Source organism: Macrotis lagotis, chromosome X (assembly GCF_037893015.1).
Source record: "Macrotis lagotis isolate mMagLag1 chromosome X, bilby.v1.9.chrom.fasta, whole genome shotgun sequence".
Lineage (NCBI taxonomy): Eukaryota > Metazoa > Chordata > Mammalia > Peramelemorphia > Peramelidae > Macrotis > Macrotis lagotis.
Genome location: NC_133666.1, coordinates 224894204 through 224920600, shown reverse-complemented (window position 1 = coordinate 224920600; position 26397 = coordinate 224894204). Strand labels below are relative to the sequence as shown.

Here is a 26397-nt window from a genome sequence, read left to right as displayed (position 1 = left end):
TGTTTATTGTGAAGAATGATCCTTTTTTATTGAATATTTGTCTTATGCCTTATTTATAATGCCATTTGCAAAAGTGTTGAACTATTTTTCTGGAAATCTATAAAATTCTAATAATGACGCTACTAATAATTATGCAGTGCATTGCATATATTAATTTGATGTTTCAACACATTTGCAGAAACTCATACATTATGTATTGGCTTCCAGTTTAATGACTGTGATGAAATACAATAATTAAAATAGTTTATGTTTCTATGCTTTGCACGATATCTTATTTACTCCTCATAACTATCATGAATAACCCTTGAGCAGAGTTAATACAACTATTTTAAAATGTCAGAGCTGAGATTTGAATCCAGGTCTTTCAACCCCACACCTAGCATTCTTCTACTACACCATTGCTGGTGACTTTGGTTTGAATAAATATTTGACACCGACTATAGAAACAGTCCAATTACTAATGACCTTCCCCAATTACTAAATTGGAGAGATGTCTATATGAAACCAAATTAAAATTCTGTAAATACAAGCAGGTATAATGATTTAAGTGAGATATAAAAATCTGGCAAGAGTGAAAGTTTAGGCATTTCCACTCCTTTTTTTCATTTTTCATAAATGTCACCGAAAATAGCTGAAATTGACTTGAGTTCCATCTTTCCTTTCCCTTATTAACCCTCTGGATGCATTAAAAAGAATGAAAGCCAAGGAGAAGCAATCAGGTAAGCAGGGAGAAAAAGATTAGCAGCATGCTGGATCTTCCACCTGAATAACCTCAATTGAAAATGATAATTGGTGCACTAAAACTTGTGCTTTAGGAAATTTTACCCTTACAGTATCAGTAGTTCTTTCATAAATATGTGAAAATTTACTCCAGTTTTAATGGGAATAAAATTCAGTATTTTTAATATTGATTTTAAGTTTATCATTATTAAAATATAATTTTTCTCTTTACTGTGTGTGTCTGTGTGAAGAAGAGGCAGCAAGGTAATACAGAGGAGAATGCTAGACAGATAATCAGGAAGACCTGAGTTCACATCTGACCTCAGATATTTACTAGTTGTATGACTCTAGGCAAGTTGCTTATCCTCTGTGTACCTCAATTTTTTTTCATGTATAAAATGGGAATTGTTGAGGATCAAAGGACTTCTTCCTTAAAGTACTGTGTATGGCTGCCCATTATTGTCTTGGAAGGTCTTGCACATAAGCCTTCACCTAAATAAAACATTGCCTCAAGGCTCAATATTGTGATTAACTCATTTAAAGACACTGACAAGATGGTGACCAGATCCCTGACCCACAAGTCACTGCACCAATTCTTTTGAAGAATCCTGGGAGCTGTTACTACAATTGTATTGTCCTGTGAAGGAAATTGAAGTGATTGTGGTCAAGCTGTTACTATTAATTGGTTAATGAATCTTAATTTGTACCAGGACTTGGAAAAGAAAGGTGATGAAGAAAAATCAGATGAGGAAACTGATGGGAAAGAAGGAGGCAAAGGGAAAAGTAAAGATGATGAGGATGAAGACGATGAAGCTGAAAAAGAAGATTCTGATGAAGAGCAGGAAGAGGTACTATTTTAAAATAATGACATAATATATAATATATCCTTTTATGAATATGTGTGTACATATACATAATATATATATTTATATTCATGTGAAAACAAGGTTGAAGATAGCAGTAGTTATCAATGTATATATGATTTTTTAAGAACAATTGGTTGGCAAGAACAAGGAACCTGGTTCTTAAGAGTGATATAAGGTGAAATTAATTGGACCATTATAATGCTAAAATTAAAAATTTAGTGGCTATAGTGTTCAGGAAGGAAAAGTGCTTGATTGGTAGGAAGCTTTATAAAAATGAACTGGCAACTCTAATTCTTCTTGTTTAAAGGGAGTAAATTTCTTTTTCAGATTCAATCATGTGAGATTCTTAAATCAGGAATTTAGGAACAGATCTTAAGAGACAGAAGTCCATAGATTTGATTAGTTGATACAGACCTAATTATAGTTGATATAGACCTAACAGAGCCCGACTCTACTTAGGAGATCTTATGCCTGATATGTGAAAAGTCTTATGACTTATAAGTTTGGGGACTAAATTTATAGGGACCATTCCTCCCTCTGTCCCCAATTTGAGTGAGTGCTTTAGAGTCTCTAGTAGCTATACTAGTATCCTGTGCCCCTTCCTTTCATTATCAGATTAAATTCTGTACTAAAGCTTAGTACCTTAGAATTGGAGCTTTGTAACCATTTAGCAGGAATTTCTTTAATCATCGAGAGATTTTCATATATTTAAATGACAATAAAATGAAATAGATTTTTTTATGAGTGGAATGCCACAATGTCATTCATTACCTTAGCTTATGTTACACACACACACACACACACACACACACACACACACACACACACACACACACACAAACACCCCAGCAGTGGAGAGAGCACTGGCCCTGGATTCAGGAGGACCTGAGTTCAAATGTGGCCTTAGAGCCTTAATAATTACCTGGCTGTGTGGCCTTGGCCAAGTCACTTAACCCCATTGCCTTGCAACAAACAAACAAGTTTTAAACAGTTGTTTCTCTTGAGCTCATATAAACTGGCTTTAGCATATTCCCATTATATAGAAGTCTGTTCTTTAGTGTGGTGATTTTGGGTGAGCATCAATTTATACTTATCCCACTAATAGTGCCTTAATAATCTAGCTAGATTGAGTGACATTTTGGATTGATTCAGAACAGGTTCTATCCAGCCATTGGAGTTATAGGCCCTCTGAATGTTTTTTAATTTTCCAATTTGTAGAAATGTTAAGAATTTTAAATGTGGTAAATATTTGGTTCCAAGTTCATAATCTCTATGGCTACCCCTATCTTCAGAATGACTGTAGACACTCCCTAGATTCAAGGGATAAGAGATAAGGGTCATCTTTTGGACAATTAAGATTAGAACTGCTTAGCTCAGGGAAGGGTTACCCCAGAGTTTGGGTTGGGGTCATTCTCAGGAGCCTTAATGTCCCCTATATTCTGCTGCCTTTGACTAGTGAGTCTTCAAAACACCTTTTAACTTAGTAGATTACTAAAAGCTAGCTTTTATTGGAGAAATATTCTTCCAGTCCTGCCCCCAAAACAGTGAGATTTTGCTTAAAAATTGGTTGGCTAATTTTGGGAATTTTGTATTTTCAGAGTTGCTTTCTCTTTGAATCATAGCTCAGCCAAAGCTTAAAAGGCAAATTAGGAGGTCTCCTGCTAAGCACAGTAACTGCAGGATTCCAAGCTTCTCCACCACTGGGACCAACATTGCATCAGTCCTTAGTGAAGTATTGTATCAGTTGATGTGCCTACATAACTGCATTTCACTTTTTTTTTCTTTCTGTATGCTCCAGTACAATAAGGGGACTGAGCTATATGTTAGGTGAGAAGGGAAGAAGGGAAGAGAAAAAATGCTTATTTACAAAGACAATGAATTTGAAGCAGTTGAAATTCTCCTAACATAATCTATTTTGTGACATCTTGATGCATGAGAAGAAAAGGGGTGTTTTATTTTGAAGGATAAATGAGGCTAATTAATCAAATGAGCAATTGCAGAAATATTGACATTTCTCAGAAAAATCCATATCCTTGGGAAGAAAGGGGAACAGGAAGTTTTGTTTTTTGGTTTTTTTTTTTTTACTTTTGAAAGCAGCAAAGAATAAGATTTGAACTCAGGTCCTCCTGATTCTGGGGCTAGTGCTCTATCCACCTAGCTACCCCCTTCCTGCTATTTTTAAGTGTAAAACTTGGGATAGTAGGCAAATTTGGCATAGTTAAACAAAATTCGTAGAGAATTCTAAATTCCCGGTTAAATTATTAGTTTCAGATTATTTTCTCACTATGATATAAGAATTCTCCTTCCCCACACAGACTGTCAGGAATCCTAACAAAAAAATGTTCTGTTTGTTTCCTTGCTTGTCACTCCTGAACCTAGATGGGAAAACCAGAACCAGTTTCCTCAACCCCAAATACTTTTTTTTTAACCTTTCTGAATTTGAGATTCCAGCTTATCTTGTCAGATGCCAGAAAAAGAACCAAAATGACTAGGAAGTCTAAGTCCTGGCAATAGAAGTCATACTTCCAGCTCTCTTTCTGTGTAAACTGAATTATTTTAAGGGCTAGCTATATATTTTTTTTTCAATTACTCATTTTCTCTTGGAGACCAACTGGATGCTTCTAATGCAAAAAAGAATCTCTTAGGGGCAGCTAGGTGACATAGTGGATAGAGTACTGGCCTTGAAGTCAGGAGATCCTGAGTTCAAATGCGGCCTCAGACACTTAATACTTACTTAGCTGTGTGATCTTGTGCAAGTCACTTAACCCCATTGCCTTACCAAAAAAAAGAATCAAAAGTTGGAATTAAAGTTATTCAGAGAAACATCAACAAATTCAGATATGTACATTATATCAAAGTGAAGAATAATTAAGAATTAGTCAAATCTTTATAAGGGTGAAGGAGGAGATTATAAAAACTGGCTTAAAGCTTAATATCAAAAAACTCCCAAGATCTTGGCATGACTTCCTGGCAAATAAAGGGAGAAGAAATGGAAGCAGTGTCAGATTTTTTATATTCTTGGAGATGACATCTGCAGCCATGAAATTAAAAGACACTTGGTCCTTGAAAGAAAAGCTATAAATCTGAACAGCGTAATAAAAAGCAGCGCTTTCCCCTGGCTGATGAAAGGTCTGTATAGTCAAAGCTATGGTTTTTCCAGTAGCAGTGTATGACTGAGAGTTGGACTATAAGGAAAACTGAGAGTGGCATAATCAGCTTTTGAATTGTGATGCAGGAGAAGACTCTTGAAAGTCCCTTGGACAACAAAGATATAAAATCAGTCAATACTTAAAGAAATTAATTCAGACTTCTCACTGAAAGGTCAGATACTGAAACTGAAGCTTAAATAGTTTGTCCATATAATGAGAAAAAAAGACTTATTAGACGACCCTGATGTTGGAAAAGATTAAAGGCAAATGGATAGATCTTATCTTAGAAGGATCTGGCTTGCTATGGTCACTAGGGTCATGAAAAGTCATATACAACAATAACAAAAAGATGCAGTGATTCACCTTAGAACTGACTTTTAAAATATCCTCTAATTAACAATATTTGTATTGATAAAATCATTGTGTTTTATGAAACTTTAAAAGATAATTGGGCAAAGATCAGGTTCCCTCCCTCCCCACTTTCTTTTATAGATGAGATTCGAAGAGACTGACTCTTGTCAAGGGAGCAATGGGAATTGGTGGTCTTTATTTGGAAGTGAAGTAAAAAATGTGAGCAGAGTTAATACAGCCTATTTTAAAGCAAACAGAAATTGTGAGGTCTTTCCCTTTGGTTTTAGGCTATTACTGTTTCTGATTTGGTAATTTAGAGGTTTTTTCCTCACTTATGTAGAGGAACAGATTGAGAGAGTAACTTAACTTTGAATTATGTTTTAATGTTACGTTTTTTCCCCATTGTTTAGGAAAATGATTATATCAACTCTTACTTTGAAGATGGAGATGATTTTGGTGTAGAAAGTGATGACAACATGGATGAAGCAACATACTAGTGATAACTGCTCAGATTATTTTTGTTTAGTATATGGCCTCTGAATACTTAAGCAAACTTATTACCTCTTTTGTTTCTGATGAGAAATGAGTAAGTATTCTATTCCTGTTCACTATCCTGTGAACATTTATTACTTAAAAATTCCAAAGTCACTTTGAGTTTACAGATTTGTTACAGTTTACATGTTAGTTTGCAGGGCTTTACTGTAAATGCCTTTGTATCAACCATATTTAAATTAATTTTTCAATTACTTTTTTTAATTTGAATGTGCCTAAAGTTTACAAATTAATACTTGAACCAAGCTGCTCTTGTTTTTAACTACCAATCTTTTGAAGAATTTATTGGTCTTCATAATGGATTTCTTTATCATGGAAACTGATCTTACATTGCACATGGAGCACTTTAAAAGTAAAGAAACTTGAAAGTAGTTGCTATTTTTTACCCTCCTGCTTTTAGACTGATGATTTTCTGGACATCTTCCAAGTTAACTTTAAAGTTAGGATGAAATTTATACAAGGAAGCAAGTGAAAATGTAAATTTTCAAAGTTCCAGTCCTTAGTCAGGAGAAGATGGCCTTCAAATATATTGAAAGAACCTTAAATAGGGGCGGCTAGGTGGCGCAGTGGATAAAGCACCCACCCTGGAGTCAGGAGTACTTGGGTTCAAATCCGGTCTCAGACACTTAATAATTACCTAGCTGTATGGCCTTGGGCAAGCCACTTAACCCCATTTGCCTTGCAAAAAAAATAAAACCTAAAAAAAAAAAAAAGAAAGAACCTTAAATGAATGAAAGATTCCAGAGAATTGCTTTCTACATGATACTGCAGGAGATGTTGAGATGTTAAGGTCATTTTATAATTCTCATCCATGAACAGTTGGGTTTTGAAGAAAATCAGGTTATTTTACAAAATAATATTTAGAATTATAATAGGGTAATTCCAAAAGCTTTATTCATATATAATAATGCGCCCTAGTGTGAATGGGTAAAGCCCCATGCTGTGTTGATTCTCTGAGGATAAATAGAGTAAGGTCTGTTGAATACTGTATAGAATATAGAAGCAGTTGAATTAATTCTATTTGTTTACATAATGATATTGAATAAAGCTCAGGATATCTTTAAAATAAATATTAACTTTTTTAGTAGGATGGCAAAACTACCCCTTCTGCCTTTTTTTTTTGTTTTTTTGCATGGCACTGGGGTTAAGTGACTTGCCCAAGATCACACAGCTTAGGTAATTATTAAGTGTCTGAGGACAGATTTGAAATCAGGTACTCCTGACTCCAGGACCCATGTTCTATTCACTGCGCCACCCAGCTATCCTTTTCTGCCTTTTTTTTAAAGCAAGTTTTATGGAAATTTCTTTCAATCCTCCAGAACCTGAAGATGTTTTTGTTTTTTGAGGACAGTAATATCCTGTTTAGTGGTGGTTTTCACACCTTAAGAATAATTTGTGAAAAGTAATATTGGATAGATAAAAGAAAGAGTCTGTCTTTTGGACCAGATTCAATAATACCTCAAGTCTATTTTTAAAAACTTGTTGTAGAAGACTTCTCCACTCACAAATATAAGCTTTCTGGGAAATACTAGTGTCTGAGTTCAGCAACAGCTTTTGAAAATTGAAATCTTCATTCCCTAAGTCTATGATCTTTCTCTTTAAAAATAAAATCTTCTCTCCCTCCTCCACCCTCCCCTGACTCTCCCCATTCCTGTCATACTCAGAGATACTGGGAAGTTTGGTTAAATTTTTTTCTGCCATGGTATGAGCATTAGTAAATAGGAAAAAATTCCCAGGAACCAATCTACAAACATTTATTAAGTGCCTGCTTTGTACCAGGTGCTGATCACACTAAGACAAAAATGAACCTGTCCATGTTCTCATGAAGCTCCCATTTTCTGTGAAGGTTCCACTCTAATCATACGTTCATAGAATTAGAGCTGGAAAGGAATTCAGAGGCATTCTTCTTGTTCAATCCCCTCATTTTACAGATGGGGTTTGCCCAATATCATCTTGGGCTGTAAGCCAAGCAGATGGGATTTGAATTGAAATCCTTTACCCTAGAACTTCATTCTAGTGCACCAAATATCTTTTAGAAATTTTTTTTAAAACTGCAATTTTGAAACCTCTGCTAACAAAAAATATAATCCTATAGGAAATACATAATTTCGTTTTCAATCTTTTAAAGGTCAAATGATGTCATTTAAAAAATTATATTTTCTTTCTTGCAGAGACAATGTTTATTTCTAATTCTAAGATTTAATTCTAAGATCTTCCTTTTTTTTTTTTCTGATTGAGGAAATTTAAAGACAGGTCTACCCGCATTTTTCTGAGGTTTAGAAATTACTTCCAAAAAAAAAATTACTTCCTCAGGAAACAGAATGATAGTTACTTCCTAGGTAGTATCTTTGATGTGGAAATGATAATTATTGTTAATAAGATGTAGTGATTACCAACTAATCATTTAAAGGTAAAAGAATCTTAAGGAAATGGAAAATAATTATTTCAAATTTAAACCACCCTTCTTTCAATGTAGAAAATCTGAGAGCTGCAATTTATTGCATTAGAAACTGGACCATTCCTATAAAGCAATTAAATCTTTTTTTTAAGGCCTGACTTAAAACTGTATGGTGATTAAAGAAATTGGGCATGTTTAACCTAGAGAAAGCTTCAGTCAGCCATGGTAACTGTCTTCAAGACTTGGGAGGGCTATCCTATATGACAGATCAGCAGCCATTCTGCAATTGATAGTTTGTATCAAGAGATTGGAAATAAAGCCTGATCTAATTGATTCTTGAGATTGGATCTACCAAATATTCTGTACTGCCACTTTTCTTATTAACTTATCATGTAGGCTACTAACATAAGAAAAGAAGGCAGCAAAGCATTTTCAGCTCTATGGGTGCTTTATTATTATTATTATTATTACTCTTGATTTTCTAATTCGATTAAAATATTTTTAAGACAATATGAAGTCATTTCTAATTGAAAGATTATAAAGTCAATTTAAAGACAGTCTTCATTTGGGGGGAAAAACTTCAAAAGGCTATATCTTAACATTGCTATGCAGGAAGCTGATAGCAAAACTTTAATTTATTCTTGCTACAATGCTCATCTTTACAAATTAAAGAAATTCTTACAAATTTTTTTCTAAAAGTTAAATTGACCTGAAAGTAAAATGACCTAATACTTTAACGATGCTGAAATGGTTCATATATTTTGAGGCAGGAAAAAATATTGTACACTCAGTGTAATGGAGTGATTCTTATGGATTTCAACATATTTATAGAGCAGATGAGTCAGTATTTATTAACAACTCCCATTTATATCATGCTTGAAGCTTAATAAGTCAATATAATTCTAGCTTATTTGGTCATCCTCACAATCCTGTGAGGTAGGTGCTATTATTAAACTTTTTACATATGGGGAAACCAAGTCTTAGAAAGTTTAAATTTTGTGCCCAGATTGTATGACTAATATTAGTGTTTGAAATAGGATTTGAATTCCAGCCTTCTACTCTTAGTACCTTATTCATATGGTGTTTTACAGCTTTGAACAGGACTTTGCATATAGTGACTCATTCGATCCTCAGGATATCTTAGTGGGTTAGGCAGGGTAAGCATTATTCTGATTTTACAGAAGAGAAAGCTAAAACTCAAAGAGATTAAATAATTTTCCCAAGGCCACATGAATAATTTCTGGTAGAACAGCTAGCCTCCTGACTCTCATACTGTGCGCTTTTTTTGTGTTATTTTTTTAAAATAATTTTCTAGTCTTCTCATCAAAGCCTGTTTCGAGTAGGACTTTTGCCACTGTACCAATACATTAATGTACATTGTAAAAACATGCAAAAACTGAACTTTAAAAAGGATGAGTTAAAGATGAAATAAAGTATTAAAAAATAATTTGTAAAAATGTTATTTAAAGTCAAATCAAGTCAACAAACACTTATTTAGTAACTATGATGTGCTGGCAATACAAAGAAGGGCAAAAGAAAAACCCAACCCATTTTTTTGTTCTTCAGGAGCTCAAGGTTTAATGGGGGGAGACTCCATGCAAACAACTATATATGAACAACTATAAACATGATAAATTGCACATAAGCTGAGAGGGTATTAGGAAAAAGCATGATAGAAATGACTTTCAGAGCATGGAATTTTATCCAAGACTTGAAGGAAGTGGGGAGGCTGAGGTGAGGATAGAATTTCAGATATGATGGATAACCAGAGAAAAAAGCATGGAGATGAGATATGGAGCATCACTGGAAAGGGGGACAATATCACTGACAGTATCACTATAGTGAACTGAGTAAGGTATAAGAAGATTGAAGCAGTAGGAAGGTAGCAGGTTAAGAATGGCTCCAAAAAGTCAGAAAATAGCCTAAGTACAAAAGTGATAAATATCATTTTTAGTGAGAATGATAGGATTCATTATTTTTGAAAATCTTTTTTTTTTCAAGACTTTAGTCTTAATAAACTGGAGGAAAAATACCTTCACATGGAAGTGTTGGATTCAAATGAAAGGAGTCCATTTTTCAATACCATCCATCAATCATTTATTTATTTATTTTTTTGGTTTTTGCAAGGCAGTGGAGTTAAGTGACTTGCTCAGGGTCACAAAGCTGGGTAATTAAGTGACTGAGGCCAAATTTGAACTCAGGTCCTCCTGACTCCAGGGCCTGTTCTCTATCCACTGTGCCACCTAGCTGCTCCACCATCCATCAATTATTCAAAGGGTTTTTTTTGGCATCTAGTTAGTCAGTTTTCCTCTTCCCTTTAAAGGACTTGGGCAGGGGTCATGGAGTATTTGATTGATCTTTGTGAGTCAGGTCTTCTGGTTAAAGAGTAGAGGAGAAAGGGGTTTCAGAGAGAAGCTGAAAGTAAACGACCAGGATAGTTCCTAATTTCCTAGGTGAATGGCTATTATTTGCTTCTTGTCTGATTGAAGGTTTGGGATAGGGTAGATATTAAGAGCAGGATTTTAGAATTTGAGAGTTTTGTGATTGATTGACTAAACCTACTGGCAGCCACTGCAGCCATCTTTTGCAACTAACTGTTGCAACTTGACTCAGCTCTATAGACAAGAATCCTACCTTGTTTTCATAAGGGCAAGGAAAAAGGGTGGGGGGGGGGATAGGCAAGGAGCTTATTATATAATGCTGTTATCATAGGGATGGGAAAGAGGGAAGATAAGGGAGCATAGGGAACTGCACAGGATACAGATAGCAGCTGCAACACTCAATTATGTTGCCTGCCTTAAAGCTACTATTTTTCTTTGTGCCAATAGATTTTTCTTGCACACCTCACTTTGAAGACCACTGATGCAGGAAATATTTCAGCAAAGTACATGTCTAGATAGCAGAGAAAGAGAGATAGTGAGAGAGAGAGAGAGAGAGAGAGAGAGAGAGAGAGAGAGAGAGAGACAAATTGAAAGGAAGATTAAATGATTTCTTTTTAAGTATATTAATGAATGTATACTGTGTTGTATTTCATACTCTTAAACTAGCCAAGATATAAAATATACAACAAAGGTGACACATTTATATTACTATAATTTTTTACAATTGTCTATAATTTTACATATTATATTTATAATCCTAAAGTTATTTTTTATTGTAAATATTAAATTACTAAAGCTAATTCTGGTCGTCAGATTCAGTTATCAATCACATCAATTTTCAGTGGAAAAGCAGAAGAAAAAAGAAATGTAAGAGATAAGATTTTCTTGCCAGAAAGAAATGAAGAAATCTAATGTGCTTTGAATGATTGTTATCCAAAAATTTCAAATAAAATTTTATTTATATAAAATGTGTTTTAAGCCTGTCTTTTTCCTCCCTTTTCTCTGCACTAAGCCCCTACTCCACCATTTTCACTAGAGTCAGTATTTGTGTTGAAGCCCATAGTGGAAAGGAACTAGAAAACAAATGAGAATGGAAAGAAAATAAAGATATTAAAGAAGGACAAGGAATATACAAAGAATAGTTTAGATCTTTTGGTCTAGAATGGAGCTCCTAAACTTTTTTTTTTGTCATGAACCACCTCTGGAAGTCTGATAAGATCCATGGACCCCTTTTTCAAAATGATTTTAGATATATAAAATAAAATTGAGTGTATAAAATAAAATTACAATTACAGAAGAAACCAATTTTGATGAAATAGAGTTATCAGTCTTAGAAAAAAACATTCACAAGTCTAATCTAGACTCCAGGTTAAGAACCCTTGCCATAGATTTAAGATAAACCAAAGATAACCCTTGCCTTTGATTCCTAGCAAAATTTAGAATGTTTTATTAAAAGCATGGTTAATTCTAGAAAAGGAATTGTTGATCACAGAGAACCCAGGTTTCAAGAGCAAATTATTCCAGATTAACTTCATTTCATTTGTTGTCAATTGTCAGACTGGTAAACCAGGGGAAATGCTGTGGATGACCAATCTACTTAGTTTACCTAGTTTTAGCAAAGAATTTGACAGTCTTCCATTCTCTGTGAGCCTTGTCACATCCAGTAGGGTAGGTTTGTACCTGGCTGAAAAGATTGGATTCAAATAATTTAATCTTTTAATACTATTTGACACTGTTGGTCAAGGCTTAGTTTAAAAGTGATAAAATGTGTAGATATTGGGTGATTTCATCTTATTTAAGTCAATATCATCATACTAAAGCCAGTATCTGAGTGTGAAAGACTGAGTGATACTGAAAATTTAATCACAGGTAGAGTTCACATTCTGGGCTTTGCTGCTTAATGGTTGCACAATATTGGCAACATTGAAAAGTCACTTTTTCTTTACCCTTCTATAAAATAAGTCAAAATGACCTTTAACATCTTTTCCAGGTGAAAATTTATGATTTCAAGACTCTTGGTATACCATGCTATACACTTAATTAACTGTCAAGTTGTCTCTCTGCAACTATGCACCAAAAGAATTTATAGCTACCCAGATTCTGTATGCCTATTTCTGGTTCAATTTATTTCCTACAAATGATATCATTTTAAAATTTAATAACTCACTTTAAACAAGTATATCTGAATTGGTTTGCTTCTCAAACTCTTGGTTTGTATCTAACAAAATGATGTATCAATTCAAGTAAATAAATTCGAACTATTTTTTGAATATGGAGAATGGAGAGTTTGGTTTTTTTCAATTAAATTCACCAGCTTCCATTTTAGATTGGATAATAAAATAGAAACTTTATTATGTTTTACACTCAAGACATCTGAAGATATGAAAATTTTAAGTGGCAAAAAATTTAAAGCCACCCTTTTAAAGACTTACATGCTAACACATGGTTCTACAATTATTACACTCTGCATTTGTATAAAATATATTTTATAAGAGATTTACAGCATTAATGTGCATAAAAATACTTAAATAAAGCATTCAGGTATTTCTGCTTATGATCTAACAGTGCAATATGCACATACTTGGAAGAAAAATACCAATTTCCTGAGCAAGTGTATTTGTGTATATAGCCAAATATAAAGCATGATTCTCAGCATAGTGCACCATTTAAATACATTTTCTTTAACTCTGGCTTCACCATTTAACATTTATACTGTATTATTTTTACATTATACTTGCAAAATTTTCACTGTATTTGATTCATCTTATTTCCCAATTAAATTTCTTTCCAATTTCCAATTATATAAATCCCAACTTTTTAGAAGTATCAGTAAGACTAAATCATTCATTTAGTCATTTAACTCACAATCTGCCTTATCAAGCAGCTAAAAACAAGTCTCCTAGAGAAATTACTTTAATATTCAAAATGAATTTATCTTATTCATATTAGAAGGCAGATTTTTATCACTTATTAATGTTATCTATGAAAATAACATGTTTTTAAAAAATTAAGCCCATATTTTACCTTGGAAGGGTTAAAACTGCAATTACATCTTTAAACACACAAACAATATTTTTATTTATAACCAAACATTTCCAAGGGAGCCAAGATGATTTTTCAAGTATTTTTTTGTCAGTTGGACATATGTGAAATATAAAGTAAGCCAGTTAAATCTCAACATTTATCAGGATAAGAGTCCAATGTACATTTATCCTTAAAGCCCACTTCCAAAGCCTTCACTTAGAAAACAAAAATACATCCTCATTGAGAAAATTATATAAAAAATTTCACATACCATCGTCATGGTGCTTATCAGCACATTAACAAATTTAAATTTTATTTTCATAATTATTAACTACTAAAATTGTACTTTGCTAAGTTTAACCATATTTTCTCTTGGATGTTCCATTTAAAAATTTTAAAATGTGTAATTCCAGAATGACATAATGAGTAAATGAGGGGAACTGGTTAGCAATGAAGAGGGTAATTTTATGTTCACATTTATCAAAATTGACATTCTATATGGCATCCTATATTAGGCAGGTTTTATGTTTATTTACTTATTTATTAGACTATAATTATAATTTCAAAGTAGCACCAGTAAAAGGCATTGATATTATTTATCAACTGAAATACACAATAAATTCTTCACATAATTTGAGCTTTACTATTCATGATTCTTATTCCCTTCAAAACAAACTAACACTGACTAAGGATTAGAAGGACTGCATTCCTCTCTGCAATATAGCAATCTAGAAAATTAAGATTTTTTTTTTTTGAGAAGGGACATTCACACAGAATTTAGATACCCTCATGAATGTTGCTCATTTCTCAGACTTTCTATATGAAATGAGTAGATAGATGTTATTTACTAATAACACTTCCTGGTAAATATCTAATATGTAAAAGGACTCAGTATCGTTTTCCTTTTATCTTTATGATGCCTTGCTTCTAAAAGATGACACTTATCATGGGTCTATGTTACTCATCAGTCAAACTCTTTACTGGTTAGGGCTTAGATACAAAATGATTGTTCTTTAAGTTCAAACATTAGACACTAGAAAGTAATGCCCAGAAAAATGAGGCAGTATCATATACCTAAAACACAAAAAATTTAATTACACATTTAAGAAAGGCAAGTCAGACTCCATTAAACCTATTTTCTCTGGCAGCACCACTTTTTTTTTTTAAATAAATGAATCAGTAGGCAAAGACTTGGTTAGCCAGATTTCTATGAACTTAAGGCATGAAAGGTACCCTGATCTGATCTTCAGAAGACAAATACATCTTCATGCAGCTCTAGCAAAAGATCCCCTGCCAATTCCTCTTCCTTAGTCTTCTAATATACTATAACTTAGAAAGAAAATTCTTTTCACTCACTTTATACTTTAGATAGTCATTCCTGTGGAAAAGAGCAGACTAAGGGACCAAGATAAAGGAGCTGTACCTATTTTGCCTACTAATGCAAATGACCCTGTTTACAATTTTTTCTTAGTGAACCATTTTTGGCAATTCACATTAGATTAAAAAGACAATAGACACATCTGTGTTACCCATTGGATTGTGCTTGATTAACTGAGAGCTAGGATTTGTTTACACTACACATACATCACAAGCATTAATTTTATTGAAAGGGCAGTCTAGGACACTGAAGTTTGATTCTAAAAAACATGTTACCTCTCATAGTAACACTAACATTTAATTAAGGCATTCAATTCAATTAAGGCATGTTGCTGCCCGTACGAAACTGCAACAGTTCATCATAGGAATAAGAATTTTCTTCCAAATAATGCATGTGCACAAGTTCTTCAAAGAACTACAAGTCCAAGTATACTTATTTTACTAAAAACAAAACATAGACATAATTAAGAATGTCCCAAAAATTGAGAAACTGATTAAATCTAATATCCTCTGATTCACCCCAATATTCTAATTATTCAATGATGCCACTTCTCTATAAAATTCTCAGAGGTTTTACTATATCAATTTGAAAGTCCTAGCTCTTCTTGCTGAAATTCTACTTCCCTTTCTGATTTTGTTACCTATTGATTTTACTTTTGTTTTTATGCCATATTATAAGTGATATAAAACAATCAACAGATTCAAATGGGTAGCATCATGTTCACAATGTGCTATCACAAGTACTTTTACAGTCAATTGTTCCTCAACCAAAAATTTTTAGCTAAGAGATGTTTTTCTGTTAGTAATAAATGAATTTTCTTCAGTCACATACATCTAGTGCTACTATTCATATTGCCAATAACTTTAACATCAATACCTTAAATGAAAAAAATTACTTAAAAAATAAACTTCAAAGTTATGTTTAAATAAGTAGGTGCAAAATTTTCTAAAAGAGAAATTTCTATGTGTACTTATATTTACTTTTGCAGTGCCACAACAGAAACTTTTGACTTAACCTATTCAAAAGAACAGGTAGTAAGTCTAATGTTTATACAGATTTGACTTGCAAATGGCTCAAAATAAAAGTCTCTGGAGGAAATAATAGCATTTTCAATAAACTAAAATACTGCCCATGAGTGGTAAATAAAGAATATAACCGATTCTCTGCATTCCAGATACATTTATAGTTATAAATATTATAATCTTGAACCAAATGTTATGTTATATGCCGTGTAGAAGGTGATTGAGAATTCTGTTTATGAAATTTATAATCATCTTGTTGTCCCACAATTGTTCCTTTTGTTGGAATTATTCCATTCTGTATTTCTCTCTGTTGTGAGGGAGCTGTGACTCCTGAATGTAGATGGGAGGAGTCCACTGTGGAATGATGACTAACATCTACTTTAACTAAAACTTCATAATACAGTAAGTAAAATACTGGCGTAATAATGCCTACTATCAACATTATCACCACAGCTGTCCACCAGCCTATTCCCCAGTCTGCTCCGTAATAGGGATCCTTACGTCTAATGCTTTTGCTGTCAGGTTCAAAAGACAGCTCTTGTTTCGCTAAGGCAGAAACCACTTCATTGAGGTTTTCTCTTTTTGTGTCTGTACACTTTACTATTTGTTCTATGTCTTTGTCCACTTCTTTTAAGAAATTCCCAGCAGTTTCATTCGAAACCAAAAGATCAGAGTTAGGGAAGAGCTCTTGCAGTTCTGGAGTACCCTGGGCAGCTGAAGGACGTGAAGTCTGTCGTCCTTTGGGAGAGTAATGTGTTTCAGTCAATACACTAAACTTTTTTACTGGAATTTTAACAGACCTAAGGGCAAAAAAGTCTTGATCGCTGATGAGATTATTAACCCTCTTGATATCAGCTACCTGTTGAAAAAGAATCGTTAAAATAAGAGTCAATGGAATTCAAATTCAGAAAACAAGAAGTTTCATTATCTCTCAGGTTTTTTTTTACTGAAAATAAAGATAAATCAAAGTTGATCCTCCAATTTCTCACAGCATCTTGCCTCAACTTTGTATTTCTTCCAGTGCCTTGCTTACATGTCCATTCCCTGAACCAATTAGATATCAAGTTCTCTGAGAGCAGCATTTGTTTTACTTGGTCTTTATATTTTATCACCAAGTCGCAATGCTTAAAAATTAGAGCCATTTAATAAACATTTGTTAAATGAACTAAAAGTTGGTCTTACATGAAAACCTCTTTATGCTGGTGCTTTGTCATCTGTACATCTCAAGTAACAGTTTGGAATCTTGAACAAAGCACAGACTTTGGTATACAGAGAGGTCTGGACCAAGCTAATTCTGTTACCTGTAAGACCATAGGGAAGTTACTGAACTTGTCTGAAACAGTTTCCTCATCTGTAAAATAGAAATAATGCTTCTATTATCTATCCCTTGTGACTGGTTTAGGGGAAACATTTCTCCTCTTCAGGTTTTAACAAACCCCTCTTCAGTATCTTTTGCACACTCTATCAACCAGATGCAGTTAGCTCATTAGTTCCTCCTCAGTATCTCTGGAGTCTTTCAGCCTGAACCTGAAATTCAGTGCATTCTCTAACCAGTACTCTTTGCTCAGCTTTGGATTATCTACAGAACCCACTACCCTCTGCTGTTATACCTAAGCTATACTTTATCACTTACATGACCTTTAAAAAAATGACCAAATCACACTAACCCTTTCAACCATTTTACCCAACAGGAATTTTTGATTAATAAAAAAAAAAGTAGTTACTGGATTTTTTTTTGATTGTGCATCCCATCAATTAAATTTTTTTTCTAACGTTCACTCCCCTACATGTCTATTTACTCATACCACTAAACTAACAATTATATATACACTATAAAACTTATACAAAAATTAAATTTAAAAATGATGAAATAAAGTTGAAATAATATTTGATCTAGAAGTTAACAAGGAGTGACTTGAATTCAAGTAGGGGAGTGGTATGATTTTAGAAAAATAATACAGGAAAAAGGTGATAAAGTTTTTAATTAGGGTGGTGGCTGTGAGAGAAGGAAGAAAAGGGACAGATGCAAAATATGCTGTGGAGGAAGAAACAATATTTCACCACTAGGTCTGGGATTGTAAAAAGCTGAAGATGACAATAAGGTTGCAATCCAGGGTCACTAGAAACATGATGAGGCTCTCAACAGTAAAAGAAAATTTGATAATTTGGGGGGGGAATTATACAAAACCGTCTGAAAATTGAAATGCCTAAGAATGAGCATGCTTATCTACTTTTGGAGATACACTATCCCACTCAAAAAGAAAGATCTCTACTCCCATAGGAGTGCTATGTTAGGGCAGGGGTTAAGTATGCTGGGGAAGGAGGAGTTAAGAAATCTGCACATGGGGCAGCTAGGTGGCACAGTGGATAGAGTACTGAGTACCGGCCCTGGAGTCAGAAGTACCTTAGTTCAAATCTAACCTCAATACCTAGCCGTGTGGCCTTGGGCAAGCCACTTAACCCCATTTGTCTTGTAAAAACCTAAAAAAAAAATGCACAATACTTTGATCCAGCAATACCACTACTGGGTCTATACCCTGAAATGATGAAAAAGGGTAAAAACATCATTTGTACAGAAATATTCACAGCAGCCCTATTTGTGGTGGCAAAGAATGGAAATCAAGTAAATGTCCTTCAATTGGGGAATGGCTTAACAAACTGTGGTATATGTATGTCATGGAACACTATTGTTCTATTAGAAACCAGGAGGGCTGGGAATTCAGGGAAGCCTGGAGGGATTTACATGAACTGATGCTGAGTGAAAAGAGCAGAACCAGAAAAACCCTATACACTCTAACAGCAACATAGGGGTAGTGATTAACCTTGATGGACACGTTCATTCCATCAGTGCAACAATCTGGAACAATTTTTGGCTGTCTGCAATGGAGAATACCATGTGTATCCAGAGAATGAACTGTGGAGTTTGAACAAAGACCAAGGACTAATACCTTTAATTTAGAAAAAAAAAAACCTGATATCTTATTGTCTGATCTTGCTATCTCTTATACTTTGTTTCTTCCTTAAGGATATAATTTCTCTCTCATCACATTCAATTTGGATCAATGTATACCATGGAAACAATGTAAAGACTAGGAACTTGCCTTCTGTGGGGGGAGGGAAGTAAGATTAGGGGAAAAATTGTAAAACTCAAAATAAATAAAATCTCTAAACATAGGAAAAAAAAATGATCTGCACAACTACTACCTAGACTGTAGCTAGGGTATAAGTACCCTGAAGTGCCAACACCAATCTCAACAGCAATGAGAATGAGAGTTTGCAAAATGAGAAGAGGAAAATGGAGTGGGTCAATGGGTATTGAGGGTGTGGGGTGAGAAAAGGGGAGATGTGATTGTGCTAGGAAACAAGCCACACAACAGGTAAGCTATAATGCAGAAAGTGATCATCCCATGCTGATGGTAGGTGATGAGGACAGTATAAAGGATGAATAAATAATCCCTAACAAGAATTTATATCCAAATGGGAGATTAATATACATAGAAAATACATATAAATATAAAGTTAATAACTACAAATAAATAAAAAGTAATAAATATGTTAGTTTGGGATGGATGAAATTAGCAGTTGTGAGGGTTCTTGAATGCTTTCATGCAAAATATAGTGATGGGCTCATCTTAATGCCAGGGATTCTTTAGGGAGGGAGTAGGGAGGGAATGTATGGCAAATACATGGGATGGTCAGAACAAAGGCATAGAAATGCGAGCTAAGAGTGTTGTACATGAGGAACAGAGAGAAGACCAGTTTGGCTGCACAAGATTAAAAGTAATACTCAATGAAGCTGGAAAGAAAGGCTGGTGTAAGCTTATGAAAGTTTTATAAAATATGTAAAATGAGTTGCAGAAGAGGAAAAACTTGAGGCAGAAAGTCTTGTTTGGAAGACACTGAAATAGTCTAGGGCTGATGTAATAACCAAGAACCAATGTATATAAATCCAAAAAAAAGGTTCAGCTGAAAGAGACTAGAAGCAAAAATAGCAGGATCCAGCAAATGACTGAATATGTGGGGTGAGAAAGAGTGAGGAATCAAAGATAATGAATTTGGAAGACTGAAGAAGGGTGGTCTCTTGGAAAGAAATAGGAAAGTCTGAAAGAGAGGAGACTGTCAGGGGAAAGATAATCAGTTCTATTTGGATGTATTGAGTTTGAGATGTATTTAAAGACATCCAATTTGAAATTTCCAAATAGTCAATTTGGTAATCCAGGAATGAAGGTCTGGAGGAAAAAAAATGATATAGGATTCATCTGCATAAAGATGTTAATTCAGTCAATTGAAACTGAAGAGGTTATTGAGAAAAAGTATAGAGGGCGAAGAGCCTTGGATAATCAGTGATACCCAGATATAGAGGTCATAATTCAACAGTCAGTAAACTGAGAACAGGCAATCAGATACTTAGAAAAAACTAGATAAAATAACATCACAAAATCCTAAAAGGAGAAAATATTTAGGAGGAAAGACTGGATCAAAAACATCAAATGCAAATGATGAATCAAGAAGTTAGGATGACAACTGAAAAGAGGTCAACAAGGTTAACAATTAATGGATCACTGGTAACTTTTTAAAGAGCATTTAGATTCAGTGATGAGGTCAGACTGAAAAAGGTTAAGAAGGAGAGGAAAATAAATGGAGGAATGGAATAGAGAAAGTTGTTCAAAGAATTTTGACTGAGGTGAAAAAAAATGATAAGATGGTTTAAGGAGAACATAGGGTCTAGGGAAATTTTTAAAAGATTGGTTAAGACTTGAAAAGTGGCAGTGAAGGAAACAGTTGGGAGAGAGGTTGAAGATTCTAGGGATAGGATGATTAAAGACTTCAACTGCTGGAGATGGTAGGGGTTAAGATCAAATGCATATTCAGAGGGATTGGACCAGGAAAAGAAAAAGGGCTACCTTATGTGGGAAAGGAGGAGGAAATAGAGGAGATCAAGGAGATTTAAGAGGGAAACAAGGGGAGATTAAGGGAAGGGGGGATCATAAAATGGCCTCTATGAGTGATACACAAAGCTCTCTCAGGCTAGACAAATAACTTAGGCTAACATGTGACAAAGGAAGAGAAGGCTCAACTTCTTTAAATGATAGTTTCATGTCATGCCATGTCATATCATTTCTGATATTCAGAGAACAATCAGGTGATACTATAGTCAATCCTATTCATTTGATTATTGAATCAGTTCATACATTACCATTTTTTACCTAGATTTGTCCTTAATTCTATACTATTAATACTTTAGGTTCTAGTTAATTCTCATCTGAAATGTTTCAAATGTCAATCCTAAATTCAACACATCTCACCTTTATTTTGCATAACCACTATCAAGTTATCTTTAGCTTAAACTTCTGGTTAAAACCCTATGATTTCCTGATGAATTAAATGTTTTACTTTTTCCAAAACCTCCTTCATCAGGATAAACTTTCCTACATCTCCTTCTATACTTGAAAATTTTAATTTTACTCATCTCATGAACACTAACTTGTCTGCTTATCCTATTCCCACTTTTAAACTTTCTCCAAAGCAATACCACACATCTAAATACTCATACTTTCCCAGTTCACCATATCATCTTTCTGTGTAAGTCAAAACCTCCTGACGTATCCCCTCCTGCATGATATTGTCTTGAGGTAACTGAAGAAGAGCTGATAGTCTTTTCTAACAAAGCTATTAAATTTGACTGCCTGACCTCAATCTCAATTACATTTTTGTTCACTTTTGTTCCTCATTCCCTAGAAAGAATTTTATCTTTGGTCTGTTCAGAAAGCAAATGTTTAAAAAAACCCAACTCAACTAATTTGGTAAGGAAGAATAAGCATATAAAAAAAATTATCCTTTTGTTTATACTGCTGTTTCAAAAGTTAAATTTAAACTAGTCTTTTATGCCTCCTGGTATTAATGAGGAAAGAGTAACCTCAAATTTACTTAAAGAAATACAAAATAGGGGCGGCTAGGTGGTGTAGTGGATAAAGCACCGGCCTTGGAGTCAGGAGTACCTGGGTTCAAATCCGGTCTCAGACACTTAATAATTACCTAGCTGTGTGGCCTTGGGCAAGCCACTTAACCCCATTTGCCTTGCAAAAAAAAAAAAACAACAAACAAAAAACAAACTAAAAAAAAAAGAAATACAAAATAGTTTCAATTATTAAGGGTCATTTATGACCATATGACAACCAATTAGCTTTTAAAAGCATAAAAACATAAAATGTTCAAAGTATGAACATATTACTTCAATAACTGCAAAATGCTTATTACTGTAGATTTTGATATTATTTAAATTTTTTGACCGCCATGCTATTTCCATATTTTTGTTACAATTAAAAACTTGGGATAAGAAATGGATTCATGTAATTCTTCCTAGTTACTGAAAAAAACTGCTTTTGATAATGATAAGAGAATATCTTTTACCTTTCTTGATATGATTATTATCTTGAAACAGTCTAACTCTTAGGCTCATAGGCTTATCAAATCATAGAGCTAGAGCTAGAAGGGACCTCAGAGGTCATTTAGTCCAATTCCTAAAAATATTAGTTTTGAAGGAATGTTACTCAAAACAAGATTTATCGGGGCAGCTAGGTGGCATAGTGAATAAAGCACTGGCCTTGGAGTCAGGAGTACCTGGGTTCAAATCCAGTCTCAGACACTTAATAATTACCTAGCTGTGTGGCCTTGGGCAAGCCACTTAACCCCATTTGCCTTGCAAAAAAAAAAACTTAAAAAAAAAAGATTTATCAAGATCCTATTCTATGTACAGCACCACATTAATTATTAGGGAAAATAGTTTTAAAACCTGGGTTTTCTTCATCTAATTGGGAACTCATTTTTTTGGTTAATAATGTTATATTTGATTCATTTTCATATTTTAGATGTACTAGTTTTTGTGTTATCTTTACAATATTTTATTTAGGCATTAAATGGTAAAATTTGGAATGTAGAATCATAATGGGCATTATCTACACCAGTACCATCAAAAAGATAATATAATTACACACACTGTTTTAAGCACCTGGGAGAGATAATCTGACACATTTTCTCTCTGTTATCTAAGATATGACACATTTATAAATATAAAAAGGGACTGAATATTCTAACAAGTATGTATTTAGTCACCAATATTGAAATGATAAATAAAGTCTGTAATCTTTATAGATCTATATATGGAAGCTTTCTGAGAATTTTACATACATACATAGATACACAGATTTGTGTATGTATATTTTTCTAGAAAGATGAGAAATAAAGGAGAAACAAGATAAATGGAATTTCACTGTTATAATTTTTTGTGATAACCAAAGTAAAAGGACTTACTGAACAACAATACTGAAGGGCTATCGCATTTAAAGTATCACCTTCCTGTATATCTTTTGTAAGTAATACGATATCATCCAGTCTATCTCTTGATGTACTTCTTCTGACTTTCTCTCTTCCTCTTGGTCGAAGTTCATACAATTCAGCATCCTCTTCAAAGATATCAGTGTCTGTATTATTTCCAAACGAATATATTTGGTTGCTCACCACAGACTGAGATATTGGAAACTGAAAATTGCGAGTCTGATTCCTCCCTGCCATAACCTCAAATTCTATAGAAGAAAAGAGAAAACTTGTGAAAAATTGGTTTGTTACAAAACTCAAAACAAACAGCTTTTCTACTTGAAGCTTATTTTCAAAGCAGTTAAAAATATTTTTATTATGTATTGTATGTATATATGATCTGTAAAGCAACATTTTTCTAAGTGTTAAAACATATTTTAGCAATTTAGAGAATAAGAACTGTGCCCTAGTCTAATAATCCATCAACAGTAGTGTGCTTGGGGGAAAAATGTTTAAACAAGGGCAAATCCCTAAAGAATAATTTTAAAGTTAAAGAACTACCCTTCCCCTTAGAGGTTATGAGGAGTGTGCTCTGAGTACCAGATAATTAGGTGTCTGTGTTGGCACTTTATCTAAAGAAATGAAGCTTTGATGGTGATAAAACAGTTTCAGAAGTGTGATTTATTTTAAATATACATTCTGTATCTGTAACCTAAATTTCTGTTACTGCCATGTCCAAGTTTCTTGGTATGTGAAAAACATCTTTCACTTAATTAAATAGATACTTGAGTATAGTCTTCTCACTATAGATATTAATGTATAGTAACAGACTTTTTCTGAATCAGAACATTATTTTTATTCATACATACACACACACACACACACACACACACACACACACATATATATTTGCAAGGCAATGAGGTTAAGTGGCTTGCTCAAGGCCACACAGCTAAGTAATTTTTAAGTGTCTGAGGCCAGATTTGAACTGAGGTACTCCTGACTCCAGGGCCAGTGCTCTATCCACCATGTCACCTAGCTGCCCCTATTCCTATATTTTTAAGGACTCTTACCTGCACCTCTTCAACCTGTAAGATAAAACTTGATCAACCATGTTGTTAATTGGGTCAACTAGTATATTTCTCCTCTACAGTACTTCAGTGGTTTAAAATCAACATCATTTTGTGTTATGTGTGAGTGTGTATGTCAGATATTATTGAGGGACTGCCAACCTCAGACAAAAACTAATGTAAAATTGATTTTTACTTTCAGAATGTCAGTCAATAATAATAAAACAACTCTCTAAATGTGGGTCATATACAATGGAAAAGAAGGAAGCTCTACCATTCTGTATTGCAATTTAAGTTCTTTATTAAATGTTTCACATGGGAAATATGGTTCTTTAAATATTTAACTATTTTTTTCAAAATGAAATTAATACAGTTATAATTGAAGTGAAAGGAACTTTGAGATTAAGGTTTATTTTGGTCAGAGTTCTTATTACTTACTAAAAAATAGTCATGAATCATATAGTTTGAGTCATAGTGTATATGGGATACTATTAAAAAAACAGAAGATAAAATGTTCAAAGTTCAGCTAAACAAACATGTCTCTCTCTGCAGGATTTTTTTAAGTTTCTCCTAAAATTTCAACTGAGGATGTCAATTATAGTTAGTTCCCTAATGTATTTTGGAATGGATATTTACTTTTCCAAGTCTAAGTTTAGCTAACAAACTAGCTGAATTTACATTTATTTGACCCAAAGATATAACTTCTCCTTCAAAGGAAAATATAGTGTTATCAAAATTGGGTAAGTCCTTGGCTCTATATAACACTCTCATTTCTTTAGCATAGATCTTAAATACAGAAGTTTACAAAGTAATCTAAAAAAAACAATCATTCCTTGATTAAACTTTCAAGAGATCCTAGCTGGATAAAACTGAGGACGAACTAGCAATACACTAATAAATCCTGATCTCACTATTCTGATTGTCACTGTCCTAAACAGAGACAAAACTGTATCAGATAACCACAAGTTGACAGCTTTTCTAGTAGAAAATGAAATATTGGGATCCGGCCTAGGTAAAATATTTACTGGACCAACTAATTAAAACAAATGTCTGAAGCATGGTAACTAAAGTCTTCAAGAACAGATTTTAAAAAAAAAGGGGGGCGGCCGGGTGGCACAGTGGGTAAAGCACCGGCCCTGGAGGCAGGAGTACCTGGGCTGTGTGGCCTTGGGCAAGCCACTTAACCTCATTGCCTTGCAAAAAACTAAAAAAAAACCCAAAATAACAAAAACAAAAAACAAAAAAGAATGAGAGAGAAATGCCATCCGCTTTCTTAACCAAATCTCCACCGTCCCAGGAGGCGCTTTTTGACATTTCAGGGCAGCCCGCACTGCGGAGCTTCGGCCGGGCCGCAGCTGCCTGCCGGTGCCCCCAACCACGGGTGGGCTCGGCCGCGCCCTTTCCCGGGCACAGCCTGGCATCCCGGCCCCCGGTCACCTGCTGGGCCTCAGGCTGGCATGGGCCCGTCCGCTCCTCGGGCCTCGCGGTCTCATCGACGGGCACGGGCCCTGGGCCGAGGCCGCCCGCGGTGCCGCCCGCGCCTCTCAGGCGTCACCCCGGAGAGCTGGAGGGAGAGGAGGGAGAGGCGTAAATGGTGGATCCGGGCTCCCGAGCCGGGCCGCGCCCTCCGGCTCGCCCCACCGCCCCCGCCGCCATCTTTACCTCCTCCTCTGGCAGGGGGCGCGGCGGCCGGACCCACGGCGGCCGCCCGCAAGGGCATGACCGAGGCTTCCCTCCGCGCTCCCGGCCCGCCCGGGCGCCGCCGCCGCCACGTCCGCAGCCCCGCGTGCGTCATCACGTCGGCCCGCGGAGGCGGGAGGGGCGCAGGGGCGGGGCTCCCGGGCGGCGGGGGGAGGAGCGCCGCGGCCCGGTGCGCACGCGCGGTGTGCCTCGGCTGTGTGAGCGCGCCCACGCGGAGCCTCGTGGAGAGGGCCGAAGCCCCGCGGGCGGCCGGCGCTGGCCCCTGCCCGGCGGGCTTGGGGGCCGCGAGGGCCGCCTTTTGCGAAGACCTGGAGCCGGCCCGCCCTCAGCCCCCCAAGCCGGAGTGGCCAGGGGGAGCCTCCGGCACTGTTGGGGAGCGTGAGCCCCCGGAGCCCGGCCCGGAGTGGAGGTGCCCAGGCCCCGGGAGGGCCTAGCGCCAGCTTGGCCGTCCTCTGCCAGGCTTGGCGCGCC

The 26397-nt window shown here is 35.2% G+C and overlaps 2 protein-coding genes across 6 annotated transcripts in view; one reads left to right on the top strand and one right to left on the bottom strand.

Annotated features, from left to right (window-relative positions):
• The window catches only part of POLR3G (RNA polymerase III subunit G), a 73046-nt gene extending 59692 nt beyond the window's left edge, over window positions 1-13354 (top strand). For 2 of the 4 annotated variants that reach the window (XM_074206691.1, XM_074206690.1), the window contains 2 exons: window positions 1431-1568; window positions 5497-13354. In XM_074206691.1, coding sequence (XP_074062792.1) covers window positions 1431-1568; window positions 5497-5583 — 225 coding nt within the window. In that variant the 3' untranslated portion in view covers window positions 5584-13354. The remainder of the gene's footprint in view (window positions 1-1430; window positions 1569-5496) is intronic. The other 2 variants (XM_074206692.1, XM_074206689.1) reach the window with 1 other exon arrangement.
• On the bottom strand, window positions 12724-25996 carry LYSMD3 (LysM domain containing 3). 2 transcript variants are annotated; one of them, XM_074206688.1, is made up of 4 exons: window positions 25888-25996; window positions 25663-25789; window positions 23153-23424; window positions 12724-16700 (listed from the first exon to the last, which is right to left on the bottom strand). In XM_074206688.1, exons 3-4 carry the CDS (start codon window positions 23411-23413, stop codon window positions 16035-16037), a joined length of 927 nt encoding a protein of 308 aa, XP_074062789.1. In that variant the 5' UTR covers window positions 23414-23424; window positions 25663-25789; window positions 25888-25996; the 3' UTR covers window positions 12724-16034. The 2 variants fall into 2 exon arrangements, with proteins under 2 accessions (XP_074062789.1, XP_074062788.1); XM_074206687.1 differs by lacking the exons at window positions 25663-25789; window positions 25888-25996 and having other exon boundaries at window positions 23153-25596.
• Between the last annotated feature and the right edge of the window lie 401 nt (window positions 25997-26397).

Excerpts from the sequence above, each read along its gene's own strand:
- LYSMD3 (XM_074206687.1), bottom strand. The coding sequence starts at position 23,569 with ATGTTGCTTTACAGATCATATATACATACAATACATAATAAAAATATT. Across the intron at positions 16,701-23,152 it reads CCCTTCAGTATTGTTGTTCA|GTAGCTGATATCAAGAGGGT; the intron begins GTAAGTCCTTTT and ends CTTTTTCAACAG.